At 48.1% G+C, this 14,096-nt stretch overlaps 2 protein-coding genes across 5 annotated transcripts in view; one reads left to right on the top strand and one right to left on the bottom strand.

Annotated features, from left to right (window-relative positions):
- The first annotated feature begins 439 nt into the window (after nt 1–439).
- On the top strand, nt 440–7,256 carry Psmg4 (proteasome assembly chaperone 4). Of its 2 annotated transcripts, XM_050142732.1 has the most exons (3): nt 1,513–1,813; nt 3,473–3,548; nt 7,065–7,256. In XM_050142732.1, exons 1-3 carry the CDS (start codon nt 1,640–1,642, stop codon nt 7,184–7,186), a joined length of 372 nt encoding a protein of 123 aa, XP_049998689.1. In that variant the 5' UTR covers nt 1,513–1,639; the 3' UTR covers nt 7,187–7,256. The 2 variants fall into 2 exon arrangements, with proteins under 2 accessions (XP_049998690.1, XP_049998689.1); XM_050142733.1 differs by lacking the exon at nt 3,473–3,548 and having other exon boundaries at nt 440–1,813; nt 7,065–7,139.
- Nucleotides 7,257–8,266: 1,010 nt separating this feature from the next.
- Slc22a23 (solute carrier family 22 member 23) overlaps nt 8,267–14,096 on the bottom strand; it is a 156,350-nt gene continuing 150,520 nt past the window's right edge. For all 3 annotated transcript variants that reach the window (XM_050142237.1, XM_050142240.1, XM_050142239.1), the window contains one exon: nt 8,267–12,441. In XM_050142237.1, coding sequence (XP_049998194.1) covers nt 12,084–12,441 — 358 coding nt within the window. In that variant the 3' untranslated portion in view covers nt 8,267–12,083. The remainder of the gene's footprint in view (nt 12,442–14,096) is intronic.

The following is a 14,096-nucleotide window of genomic DNA, read 5'->3' as shown; positions in this document are numbered from 1 at the left end:
ACAACCCATGTGAACACCAGCCTCTGGATGGCTAAACAAATGGTGGTATCCATGCAATAGAACACAGCTCAGTAATAGAAACGAGTGAAGCACTAATCACTTGGAAGGGTCTTGAAATGATTCTACTGAATGAAGATGCAAGAGAAAAGTCAAGTATGTGGTTTATTTTAGTCATATAAAACTCTAGAAAACTCCCAGTAACCTATAGCAACAATGTAGACTAGAGGTGAGGGGGGGGGGGGATGGGTGATTATACTGGGATTTGGGAGGGTTACTAGATTTTAGGTGGTGGTTTAATGGATTATACAGATGTTAAAACTTCAATTTGTATGTTTTTTTAAAGGTTCATACATGTATTTAATGTATATTGGTCACATCCATCCCCCACTCCCTCCAAGCTTCCCCTCCCCTAATTTGTACATTTGAAACGTGTGCAGTAAGTACTGGGATTAACGGCATGAGTCATCACCATGAGCCTGGCCTCCAGAGGCTTAACTTTGCCTCTGATCTTCAGGCAAGCTTTACTTGTTAAAACACAGAGAAAATATCACTACACATTATGTTGATTATGCTGGGTTACGGTGAGGACTTCATGGTGAACCGCAGTCAGAGGAAGACAACTCAGGGTCGAGGTCACAGCCTGAGTCAAGAGTAGGCAGAAAGAGATGGGTGCAGTTGGGCTTGTTGCTTTTATAATAACAGGACCTCTACCAGAAAAACACCTTCTTATCCTCAGTGACTTAGGTCTTCCAGGCAGGTCCTATCTTCCCATCATTCCATGGTCTCCCATTGGAACCCAAACAACTCCCAATGAATCCTAGGGGCCACAAGCCATATTCAAACCACATCACCCTCCTAAACTTCATTTTAGTCCACTTAGAATTCCTGGAGATTTAAATAGATCTCCTACAGGTACGAGAGACTCCAAGTCAGCAGTAAAAAGCTTGGCCAACTGGACAGGAAGGTTTGTTTATACGCCTCTCTGAACCAACCGAGGGTCTCATTCCAAACACTTCAGCGTCCCAGTGATTGAAATTAAAGGGTCCCTGGGCAGGCATAGCACCATGCTCCATAGGGCTTCCCACGCCACGCTCGTTTCTCACTTCTTATCCTACAATACCCGTGTTTTACATGGTGGCAACTGTGTGTGTGTGTACACGCGTGCACCTGTCTCCGAAGAGCCCATTCTTCCGCCATAGTCTATGCAGTTCTTTTTTAAAGTTGTCTCTTGGGATGGCTGCTGTTGTAGGGCTGTCTATGTCCAAGGCTTGCAGCCAGGAGACACAGTGGGAGGTGGCAGCTGCTAAAGCGCTCAGAGTGAATGTGTGCGCAAACAGCGCACTAACACGGTCCACTGGGGAGAAGGGAAAGGACAGAGGCATTCAGAGGGTCCCCAGAGTCACCATCAGACACCTAGGCGAGGCAGGGTTTTTTCACAGATGTACCTTTGTCAAGGTACTAGGTCTAGAGCAGGCCAAAGGCATCTCCTAGGCCCCGCCCCTCGCGTTCGCCCCGCCCCACCCCGGCGCGCGCATCTGAAAGTGAAAGCGCATTAGGCCTCTCGGCGCTCGCTCTCTCTGGTCTGGCCGCCCGCGCCTGGCTGGGTTCCTTGCTGTGGCTCGAGTGGCGGGCGGGCAGGATGGCGGAGCCGCAGGGCGCCGCGAGCGGGGACGTGTCGCTTCACAACTTCAGCGCAAGGCTCTGGGAGCAGCTCGTCCACTTCCACGTCATGCGGCTGACAGACTCGCTCTTCCTGTGGGTGGGAGCAACGCCGCATCTACGCAACCTCGCAGTGGCCATGTGCAGCCGCTACGTGAGTGTGGGCGGGGCCTGGGCAGGAAGGGGGTGGGCCTTCCTTGGTGCGGATTTGGGGGCGGGGCCTAAACTGTAGGGCCTGGTGGACCTCAGTGTGGTGGGGTTCGGGGTGGAAGGTGACAAGTGGGGACCGCTGGGGAGGGGATCTGGAACAGGAGAGACTAGTGGAAGTGAGGCTGGTCACGTGTAGCCCCGAGGGACTTAAGCTCTCCTCAGTGCTTTCCCTGGAGACCTCGGGCTGGAGTCCCCTAGGCCTGCTTCTTGACTGGTGCTGAGCCTCAGTCTTTGCTTGCATCACCTTGGGCACTCAGCCCAACCTCTGAGCTCGGAGCCCACCAGAACCTCTGCTCTGCTTGCACCAGGACCCAGATGTGTGTGTGTGTGTGTGTGTGTGTGTTAAAGTAGATTTACTTCAGGAGGCTTAAGTGTAAATAGTTACGTTTCAGCTAAATATTGAACTCAGAGTCTGTAAACAGCAGGTTTATGATGCACTTTTGTATCTTTTTTAGTAAAAAAAAAAAAAAGGTCAGAAATGGATTCATTCATTTCCCTTTTTTTTTTCTTTTTTTAAATCTTGCTTTCTGTTTGGCTAATGAAGTGAGTTTAAGCCCTTAGGGAAGGATGTTCCATCCATCCAGTTGTCTCCACCTGGATATCGTAGCAAGGGTACCAAACCCCAGAACAAGTTAGTGGGTGGGCTTTTTCCTTTCAAACAAGATTTTTTTTCAGGGGGCTGCTGGATATTGAACCCAAGGAGTAGTTGGACTTTTTTGTCGGGACTATCAGTTTCCCTATAGTGACCCGGAGATTTTTAATTATGAAAACCCGGCCGGCGGCTTAGGCTTGTTTTTAACTAGCTCTTATAACTTAAATTAATCCATTCCTATTAATCTATATATTGCCACATGACTTGTGGCTTTACCTGGCCTCCAACATGTCTTGCGCCCTCTGCATCTCCTGGAGACTCCACCTTTCTTCTTCCCGGAGTCCTCTGTGCCTGAAAATCCTGCCTGGCTATCGGCCATTCAGTTTTTTTATTAAGCCAATCAGAATGACACATCCTCACAGTGCACAAAAAGATTATTCCACACTACTGTGTTACATTTTATTGCTTCTTAGCCAAAACAAGATTGGTTACCAATTTTATACAAGCCTTTAATTTTGCTGTTTGGATGCTGGTAGCTGGTGCCTTTTCAAATTCCCTGGTCACTATATTCATCTTCAGAAGTCCTCACAAGCCTTGAGGGAGTGAGAGCTGTGCTCTTGTAGGCTTTCCTGAGGAGGGCAGGACCTCGCTTCTCAGCTGAGGAACTGGACCAGGAACGCAGACTTTGGTCACGTTTCTTGCTGTGGCCTTAATGAATTCATTTGCTTCCCTTCTGGTTGGAATGCCGTTCAGCATTCTTTGGGGTTTGTAACACTAAAACAATCACTTTATGTGAAATAGGCCCTAGAATCTATTAACAGCTCCATGGGTCCCATTACAGATGGCTCTGTTTGCCCTAATTTTTCTCCCTCTATTGTGTTAGGGTCATCTGGCTTTTGACTGGGGACATTGGTGTGTCTTCTTGTTGCCCTGACGCCTTGTGTAGAAACCAAAGCTGCCTGGTTGAGGAAATTTATGGTATACTCTTTGTTCTTTTTCCCTCCTTTTTAGGACCCCATCCCTGTGTGCACCTCCCTTTTTGGAGACACTTCTGACACGACCTCCTCTGGCCTTGCCCAGCGCTTAGGTATGTACCCATAGCTTGTGCTTGTAACCAGTCAGATGTGACCCACTGTTTCATGTCCTAGGGTAAATGACTTCAGATAAAGCACCATCATATTAAGGACCACTGCCTCATTACTGTTGGAAGTAGACTTCTGTCCTTTGGGTCTTTTTAGGGGACACATGTGCATGTAGGTACCTGTGTCAGCTGCCTCAGTATCCTGATCCCAGGGGAACTTTTGGAAGCTCCCACATTCTTCTTGGCTCCCCATTTGCATCCACGAGCTGATATATTTTCTTTCAATGAGTATATCACCTCCTTGTGGGAGAGGATAAATTCTACCCAGGGCCAGCTGCTCAGAGGGGCTCCCTGGACCTTGTGGCAATTTCTCTACTGCAGGGAGGACCGTTTCTCAGGCTTAGTATGAATGCGGAGTAGGGTGGGTGTTTACCAAAGAGCATGAGATTGAAGGACCCCCTCTTCCCACCTGTGCCTTTTTTTTTAAATTACAAATACTCAGGTGATTCAGGTAATAGCTTGTGTTTTATGATCTCCAGCCCCACTTGCCCCTGACTTGTATGCACGGGGTGTCTTCATCAATGACTCAGTCTTTGTGTTTTCCAGCATCCCTAGTCATTTCTGAACCCAGTGATTCCAGGGTACCCCTGAATCTTAGCCAAGGGGATGGGATGGGAAAGAGCCCAATCGCCAGTTTTGAGAAACTCACACATTAGTTGTGCTTGGAGTTGTACCAAGAAAATTGTATCATCTTAACAAGTAGGAAGATCTGTCATTTTCGGTGACTTCCACCAATGATCTCATACCAAAAAAAATGCAGCGTTGGCTCAAGAATATGAGAAAGAGGCCTAAGACCAGGTTTTGTGCAGTGACTTGGTGACTGTCATGGCTGCTGCCATGTTGAAAGGTCTAGTGCTGCACAGTGCTCAGCAAAGTCCCAGGCTGACTGATCTCCTTGGGCCTGGACAGGGATCAGTAACCTATGATAAAGACAGAGGTGTCCTGCAGTATAACGTCTATGGAAGACAAAAGCAGACAGATAAGAGCTGGGCTGCAGTGCTCTCAGTGACCATGGAAGCATTGCACCACAGTTTTGCATGTAGGAGGAGACCCTGAGCTCTGGTCGCCTTTCAGGGCGGAGATGGGCCTGGAAGGTTGAGTCACAGACACAGTGGTCCCTTAGCAATTAGACTGATGGGAACTACAGTTCAGCGGGCCCCCATGGGGAGAGGGGAAGGACACACCACTGCCACTGAGAGGACAGAGGACTAAGCACTGTGATTTTATGGCCCCTTTCTGGTTGGTCTTGGTGAATCTCACTATCTTGCCATACTTGACTGGTTCTCAGATCATTATCTAAATTAGCAATTACCAGCCTCCCTCCAGTACCCAAGGGAATGGGATCGGAGAGGTGGATGGGGTGGGGGTGGGAGAGACTTGTTAGGTCTCCCTGCTGTACTCCTTGTGCTGAGCAGAGCACTGTTTGGGACCCCAGGGAACATTGCATGCAGCAAACTGGTGGCTGGTCCAAAGAAAATGCTGTTAGCTACTGTAAGGCACCGTCTTTTGTGCTAACTGAACAACTGCTTCTGTCCAGATGCCCTCCTCCTCTTCCTTTTTTAAAAAAATTTATTTATTCATTTATTTACTTATTTATTTATTTAATTTTATTTTTGTGTACAGTGCCTTGCCTGCATGTACCCCTGCCCACCAGAAGAGGGCGCCAGATCTTATTACAGATGGTTTGGAGCCACCATGCAGTGGCTGGGAAATGAACTCAGGGCCTCTGGAAGAGGTGCTCTTAACCTCTGAGCCATCTCTCCAGCCCCCTCCTCTTCCTTTTTAAAAGACAGTCTGTCTGTCTTGATTTGGCTAGCCTGGAGCATAGGCTTAACTGCCTATCTCTCCCTCCTAAGTGCTGGGATTTGGGTTTACACATGTGTGCCGTTATGCCTGGCTACATCCTTTCATTTGTTTTTACATTCCTTTTTTAAAAAAAGAAAACAACACCCCGGGTATGGTGGCTCACACCTTTACTCACAGCACAGGAGCAGAAGCTTTTGGCTCTCTGAGTTGGAGGCCAGACTGGTCTACAGAGCAAGTTCTAGGACAGCTAGGGCTGTTATACAGAAAAATGTCTGAAAAGAAAAAAAAAAAAAAACTAAAAGAAAAGAAAACAACAGAGCTGGACATGGTTGCACTTGCCTTTAATCCCAGCACCCTGTAGCAGAGGCCGACAGATCTGTGAGTTTGAGGCCATCCTGATTTACAGAGCTATTTTCAGGACAGCCAGGGCCACACAGGGAAACCCTGTCTTCAAAAACTAAAAACCCAAAACAAACCTCCGGCTGTTCTCAGGGCAGAGACTGGGCTCTTCTCAGGATGCATCAGCTGCCCAGTCAACAGAATATTCCCCAAGATCCCTTTATCTGAAAACAAACAAGCACAATCTTGAATAACTAATAAAGAAAATAGTTAAAAAGGCCTTTGAGAGTCAGAGGCCCTACTGCCTTAGATTTACAAAGGAGGGTCTGGAGCCCAGAAGTTTCAGGTTGTGATGGGGCAGGAAAGACCCAGACTTAAAGGCAGCTTTGCCTCTGCCCTCGTTGACACCCTCCTTCAACTGCAGGTAGGAGTTGCAGAGGGAGACAGTCACCACCTGGGTGAAGCTCAGTAGATTCTACAGCAGGCTTTAATCAGAGTATTACGACTACTCAGCCTTACTGCCTGCTGTTCTGCCTGGAGAGGAGGGTGGGGTCCCTGGACTAGAGGGAAGGATGAGTGAAGGATTGTGTTCTGATAGATGAAAAGTAGTTTGTGCCTGTGCCCTGGGCATGGGTGAGGCCAAAGGAAGAGGTCAGGCCACTGCCCAGACATTGGTGAATGAAACACTGGCTTGGGCTTGCTGCCTGCTTCTGCTCGGGGTATTGCCTTCCACATTCTAAGCATGTAGCTGAGCTTCATTTTTTCAGTTCCGTCAGTGCCTCACCTATTTATCGGTTCTAGAAAATGCACATGCATGCATGTGTGTACATGTATACAACATATATACATGCATAAAATAAGCATTCTCCTAGAAAGAGAGTGGAAAATGATAGAGGTGGGCCGTGATGATGGAGAACTTCAGTATTTGACTGTTTTTGAAATAACAAAACCCTCAAATCTTTGAAGCCACAAGCTCCATGTAGAATAGAGGTTCTCAGATACTAGTGTGTGGTTACCCAAGAGCTTTCTAGCAGTGACTGCTGGCCCCAACACTGTATCTTTCTCCTGCAGGAGTCAGGATGGGCGAGAGACTGCAGTTCTTGCTGAGCCTCTGCTGCTGCTGCTGCTGCATAGGCCTGTATTAAATCCAGGGCTCCAGAGTCGAGGAGGGCGCTAGATGTCCTTTTGCATGTCTAGCCCTTGAGAATTCTTTAAATCCCATCCTCCTTCTAAGCACTTCCCAGCTCTCAGCACGTTTGTGGAACATGGACTCAGTGTATTTTGGTCGTGACTGTCAACGTACTTTTGTCTTTTTAGCCAGGAAGACCAGTAAACAGGTGTTTGTCAGCTACAACCTCTCCAACACAGACAGCAACTTCACGTTACTCGTAGAAAACAGGATCAAGGAAGAGATGGAGACATTTCCCGAGAAGTTCTGAGCGGCAGAGGGAAGAGTGTGTAACTCGTGTATGAATTACATTTCAATAAACGGGTTGGGTTTTGTCTCAGGCTGCATTCATACCTTGCTTTAAAGAGTTTATTCCTGGGCTGTCTCCTCTTAGTGTGGACGTCAGGAGGCTCAGGCTGACGGGCATTGGCAGGAAGGAAAGTGGCAGACAGCGCACACACGCACTCCTGACTGTTTGGTTCTGGAGAAGGGGCAGACGTGTAATTGGAAACACTTGAAATTAGTGCTGCTGTGCTCCACACACTCCCGGTCAGAGTTAAGAGCCCCAGTGGCTATGCTTTAGGCTCGTGTGGCAGGTATAGGTCACCCTTGGGGGGCTCTCCCAGTATTCTCTCTAAGCCTTGCCTGGGCACCTTACTTATGTTTTATAAAGTTACATTTGAACCTTAGTGCAGCTTTCTAGATTTGTGGTCTCTGTGGAGTCTAGTTTCTTTTGTCTGTTCTTCCCATCTGAGAAATGGCAGTAATCCCTAGCCTGCTAAGTGTGTAGAAATGCTTTGCAAACTGTAAAGGCTGTGACAGGTAGCAGTCTTGGTTTTAACTTCATTTTTTTTTTTTTTGAACACCAGTGCCTCAGGCCACTGTGCTCTTGTGTCTGTCACCTCTGCTTTCCTTTCTCCCTAGTCCTTGCCCTTTGGCCATTTTTAGTCCTTAGCATTTTCCTGACTACTGCTGGGGCTCTAATTGTGATTTTCCACCAGAGGTTCATGTGTTGAGAACCATGTTTTGACAAAAGGTGACCACCATTGCCAAGCCAAAGAGCTTTCTCTTTGGGGTCCCCCCTGGACCCTTTTGTGTTGACAGCAGACAGTTCAGGGCCTATAATTCTTTTGCACCGTGCTAAGGCTTTTGCACTGAGCCCCGCAAGGGCAGGAATAAGGACATTTAAGAGTAATTGTGTCTGTGGTTTGAGGAGCTGCCTCCTGCATACTTGCCGTGCCAACCTCTGTGGCCTCAGCCAGTGTTTCTGCAGTGCTGAAAGCCCAGTGGACAGCTCTCTAGGACAGAATAGTGAGGAACACAAAATCAGCTATGGAGAGAAGAGTTTGGTATAAATGCTTTATTAAAGAAATATCGTTTTCTTGTTAAAAAATACTACATTAGAGAAGAGCGTTTTGGATTATCAGTCTTTCCTCACAGAATCACAGTGTAGATAGTCACTCCTTGACCTCTCTGGGAATCCTCAGGCCACAAGGTTAGCAGAACACAAACGAGAAAAAAATTCCTCTTAAATGTGCTGAATTCTCCGATGGTTTGAGAATCACATAAACATTTAAGGTTAATCCGGTCTCAGCCTCTGACTACCGTCTAAGACTAGGACTCTTCAAGCAGAATGAGACCCCCACCATCCCCAGGGCAAGTAAAGGCCACAGACAGAAGAAGCCTTGAAAGTAGTGAGCGGGGAGGTCTGGTCAACGTGGAGGGTTTTATTACTTGTCCTCAGTGATAGTGAGATGCCCTTTGTGGATACCATCAGGTGAGGTAGGGAAGACATTCCAGAGGAAATCTGTTAGTGGGGCAACGTTTTTATTTCTGTACATTTACATACAAATTTTCCCCAAAGGTACAACAGATGTGACACCATGCAGACACGCAGCTGTGAATGACAGTTCAGAGCTCAACATAAACTTGTGCTATGAACAGGTACCGCCCCCATCAACACGTACAGTCACGCGGCTCTTGGGATAAAAGCACGCATGGTGGGGTTGCAGAGGACAGAGGTAGGGAAGCGTTCCTCACTAGACACAACACACCATACTGCTCCAAAACACACACAATACATTATTAGAGTGAGGTGGTGTCCTTAAGAACACGGAGGAGGAGTTGAAGTGTGGGCCTCCCTCGACCTGTGTGCCACCCAGGGGCTGGGTGTGTCATGGTCACGAGATTCTTTTGAATGGCACTTCCAGTTCAGGGACTTCTTGTTTGGCTCTGGGAAGCAGTCACGACTGCGACTGCGTGTGATATTTCCTTTACAAGATCTGGTTTTGCTCGCTTTCCGTTTTGTAGCCAAACCCCATTTATCAGCCCTGTCCTCCAGTTGTAGGTGACGATCGTCTTAAAACACAAAAACATCTAAACCTTTTTTCTCCTATTCGTCTTGGGTGCTAATAATTAGATAGTTCATAGTATCTGACTTAGTAAAGAGCAAAATGAAGAACTGTTCCAGCCCTGTCGGAGGTGCGCCCATTCGTTGTGCATTAGTTATGAAAACGGGCAGGGAGGAGAGGAGAGGACTACAGCCCTGGAGGTCCCCAGGGACGGAGGAGCCCAACACAATGGACCAGTGCCTGAGAAGCATCTACCCACGGGAAAACAGGACTGAGTTTAGGGATGGCAGCTTGGTACCAGGGAGCTGGGCTGTGACCATCTTCCTGTGGAGCCAGGCCAGAGTGTCTGAGGCCTGGGTGTCCCGCTGTCTTTCTGACTCGATCGGACCACACAACAAGCTTAGCGACAAGCAAAAGTTCCTGTGTTGGCCGCCTTTCATGAGGTGTTCCAGCATCTTCAGGTACCCACGCTCTGAAGCAGAAACTGAACTACTCAGCGGGCCCTGAGGTTGCCGCATGAAGGTCAAGACACAGCCAGCAGTCGGCCTTCTGAACTTCCTCTGGTTGGTGGTCCCTTGGCCCCTGCCTCCATGGTAGCTTCCCTGCTAATCCCTGATAGGTTGGCTCTGATTGCTGTAGCCATTAACACTGTCTGCGCTGGCCCAGTGTTTTTACCATTGTCGTTTGAGGTGGAGATTGGAGGCTTCGACAAGAAGTTTGGAAGTGCTGTCCCTTGACGTCACCTCCCTGGTGGTTTTAGCAAAGCTCTTAAGAAGGACAGCACAACCATGGAAGACTGTTCTCGGCTATGCGGATGTCTCATTCTCTGTTAACAAGAATTTGCTGCCAGGTGACTTGGTAGCAGGTACCCTGGGAAGGGTGAAAAGTATCTTACAAGTTTGGCACGCAAAGGCTGCACAGATGTAGAGAGGCTTTGGAGAGAGGATGTGTACTGACATCAAGGCATGGAAGGGAAGCTGGACTGGGAGCAGGTATCAGGGACTGGCCATACAACTTCCTTCCTAGACATTGGTCCTCAAGCAAAGCCCTCAGGACCCCAGGCATGGAAGAGAACATCGGCCAGCTACTGGAAACATGGCTGCATGTCCCAGCACTGCCCTCAGGAGGTTGTCATCAAGGCAGCTGGCTTCTGCTGATGTTATCTATCAAATGGGGCAGAGAAGCAGGGGAGGCTGTAAGAAATAGACCAGACAAGGAGCTGGGAGGGGATAAACTCAAGCAGTTTCTAGCTTTTGAATTTTGAGCAACTGCCACTTAGAAGTCACGTAGTTGCCCACATAGGCCCAAGACCGTGATTTCCCTGGAAGAACACATGGTAGAGACACATGGCAAGAGGCAAGGCAGATGGTTGAGAAGAAGCCACGGTGCCCAGAGAGGCTGGTGCCTGAGCTGCTGAAATAGGTCCAGAGGCTGGTTTCTCAGCAGCCCTGGGCCCCCACTGTCTCGGGTCGGATGAGGGACACAGGTAAGGGACATCCTTGGAGGCTGGCGCAGGATGGAGTTGAGCTTTGGTGAGTTATTGCTTTCTCTCTCTTCTTGCTGCTTTCAAGGACTAAAGGCCACGTGGCCTCACCTGTGAGCAACCTGCACTCCTGTCCAGGACCCTTTTGTGCTGAGTGAGTGACAGGCAGGAAGCCATTGAGGAAGACATGAGGTGGACCGCCTCCAGGTGCCATGGGCACTGTTGTGATGTCAGAGTGACAGCCATCCAAGCTGGAGCTCTCTATGGTGTGTGCTGGAGATGTGGGTGGCGGCCATGTGTTGGAGAGCAAGGCTCCCTCCTGGGATTTGCCTTAGTCATTTTTTTTTTTTTTTTTTTTTTTTGTCGGTTATTTTCCTGTTGTTTGGAGTTCTGAAAGTAACCACATTTTCAAGTAGTGCTGGCAACAGAGCTGACTGGGGAAGAGGGACCTTTGCTGCTGGAACTCAGTCTGGGAAGGTGTCTTAATAGAAACAGACATCTCAGACACAACAGCTACCGCGGACTTAACTAAGCAAACCCAGTGTCAGGAAATGGGTGCTCTCTCACCACGTAGGGTTTCTGGTGCAATATGGAAGTTTCCCCACAAAAACTTCCAGATCAAGTACAAAAGGATGATCCTGAAGGAAAGAAAGATGGCGCTGGCTCCTATAACCCTCTGGGGGCTGCTTCCCAACACACGGGGTGGAAACGACCTTACAAACAGAAAGAAAAAAAAAACCCAACTTTAAAATATACAGACTATAGAAAAAAACCCAATTCATGTACATTTTCCTCTGTCTAAAATGCAGTCCCAAGAATGCGCCACTTGAGAGGCACAGCTGTCCACTGCAGCGAGCCTGGAGGTAGGGGTCCTGGCCTACAGATGACCTCTGTCTCCTTGAGTGGAGAAGAAAATTGAGGCTGGCCTCCAGGGAGGGGACTGGCTACTGCATTGGTCACCTCCAGGGACTTCCTCAGAGTGACCCTGCCTCACTCCTGAAGAAGGTTCCACTTCATGATCAGCGAGAGGGAAGGGGATAAAGTGCTTCTCGTAAAAATGACCAAAATAAATACAAACGTTTAATGGCAGAAAAGAAAGTCTTCAAAGGGTTATTTCCCAAACATCTGATTTCTCAGATCTGTTCCTTGGATGTCTGGAAAGACAGAATTCCCCACACCAGCTGGAAGTCTCACGATGGAGCTGAGTCAGCAGCAGAGATGGACTTCCTCCCCCAGCCACACGTCCTCTCTCTGGTCTGTAAATCCGTGTGCAAACTTTCCCCAGCCCTTGGAGCCTCAGGCGAACTGGCGGAACGGTGGTGTGGCCCAGCAAGCTACATGGACTTCATGCCATTGGCGGTGGCCCCCTCCGGCAGCCCATCCCCCACTGCCGCCACGTCGTGCAAACCCGAGTAGTCCTTGAGCTCCGCGTTGGTGAGCAGCAGCGGCTGCTCTCCCTTCTTGTGTGGCAGCAATGGCTGCCTCGTGTAGTGTTCTCCATTGGCGATGTTCTCGGGCAGGTTCTGGTCCCTGCTCTCGGGCAGCAGGAGGATGCAAATGATGCAGATGAGCGTGCAGCAAGCGAAGATGATGTGGTGCAGGAAGTAGCCTTTCTGGTTGTGCAGCTCAATGATGGGCGCTGTCAGCATACCAAAGCCTGCGCTGGCCAGTACCAGCCCCAGCCCACCACACCTGCAGGGGGAGAGAGCACAGGCTTGAAAGAGGCAAGTAGGGTGGAGTGGGACAGCGGCTTGATGGGCTTTTAGGGTAAGCACGTAAGCCCCACAAACTTCCAGTACCAGAAACCCAATCCTCTGCTCAGGAGAGATGGCTCAGAGGTTAAGAGCACTGACTGCTCTTCGAGAGGATCTGGGTTCGATACCTAGCACCCACATGACAGCTCACAACTGTCTGTAACTCTTGTTCCCAGAGGATCTGATGCCCTAATACAGACATACCTGCAGGCAAAACACCAATGTACATAAAATAAAAATAAATAAATTAAAAAAACTTAACAGAAAAAGTAAGTGGTTAAAAAAAAAAGTGAAAGAAACCTAATTCTTAAATTCAACTGTTGGTGGAATTCAGATATGGGGCCTTTGGGAATAACAAATATTAAATGTAGACAAGAGGTTGGGACACCCGTGATGATATTTTTTTTTTTAATTTATTTATTTTTATTTTATGTACATTGGTATTTTGCCTGAATGTATGTCTGTCTGAGGGTGTCAGTTCTTGGAATTACAGACAGCTGTAAGCTGCCAGGTGGGTGCTGGGAATTGAACCCTGGTCCTCTGGAAGAGCAGTCAATGTTCTTCACCACTGGGCCATCTCTCCAGCCTTCGTGATGATAATTTTATAAGGCCTTTATAGGAGAGGAGAAGTTTGCGTTTGCATATTTGCTGTGTCACCATGTGATGCCCTGCACTACCCTGGGATTCTGCAGAGTCTTCATTATCTAGGACCCATGTACAACCCCCTACGTTGGACCACTTACCCTCCAGAACCATAGATGAATGAACTATACTCTTTCTCAATTGTCAGTTACTACAATAGAAAATGAATTAAAGCACCAAGGAAGTTCTGTCTTTGTGCCGGAGCCTGCTCTGGTTGGGACCACCTGGTATCCCCTATAGTTGTGACAGCCCAATATGCTGACCAAGGAGGACCTAGAGAGGCAAGAGTTCTCTGCTTGCCTCCTGGTGACAGGATGAAAACAGGACATTTTCTTAAAAGGAAACACGATTTTATATAACCAGCAATCCCATGTACAAAACAAGTAAAAACATATGCCCAGACAAAAAATCTACAAGTAAATGTTTATGTCTTATAGCACTGGGGACAATCCAAATGTCGATCAGCTGGCGAGTGATAACTGAGATGTGGCATGTCCACATATAACGGAATATTACTTAGCTATTAAAAGCGTGAAGAATTGGCATCTTACACCATAAGAAACACCGTGCTGACTGTATGATTCCATTTCTATGAAATGGCAGAAATGTTGATTTGGGGAGACTTTTAGAAAGCAGGACTGTGGTTGGGGCTAGGAGTGAAGGAAGAAACTGCAAAGGGACATGAGGGCATGTTTTTCTTTAGAGGGTGATGGAAGTGGTCCATGATTGGAGGGTGACAAACTATAAATCTTAACGAATGGGTCCTATATAAAATATATGTCCCTAAAGCTGCTAACTCCCAAACTTCTGCAGCTGTGAGCCAGGCCAGCTGGTACAGATCCCCATCATCTCATGATCTGAGTGAGGCCAGTCTTGCCTCTTCTCAAGAGCCCAGAGACTGTGATCCTTCTCCATGTACCCAGGGCTACTCGGGTTTCTTCCAGTGGCTGT

This window comes from Alexandromys fortis, unplaced genomic scaffold (assembly GCF_014885135.2).
Source record: "Alexandromys fortis isolate MF-2015 unplaced genomic scaffold, M_Fortis_MF-2015_v1.1 scaffold_5, whole genome shotgun sequence".
Taxonomy (NCBI): Eukaryota; Metazoa; Chordata; class Mammalia; order Rodentia; family Cricetidae; genus Alexandromys; species Alexandromys fortis.
This window is presented reverse-complemented; position numbering and strand designations above follow the sequence as displayed.

Bases quoted from the DNA above. Each gene is read 5' to 3' on its own strand.
- Psmg4 (XM_050142732.1), top strand. From the start codon at position 1,640: ATGGCGGAGCCGCAGGGCGCCGCGAGCGGGGACGTGTCGCTTCACAAC. The intron at 1,814-3,472 runs GTGAGTGTGGGC...CCTCCTTTTTAG, and splicing joins TGGCCATGTGCAGCCGCTAC to GACCCCATCCCTGTGTGCAC. The intron at 3,549-7,064 runs GTATGTACCCAT...TTGTCTTTTTAG, and splicing joins TGGCCTTGCCCAGCGCTTAG to CCAGGAAGACCAGTAAACAG.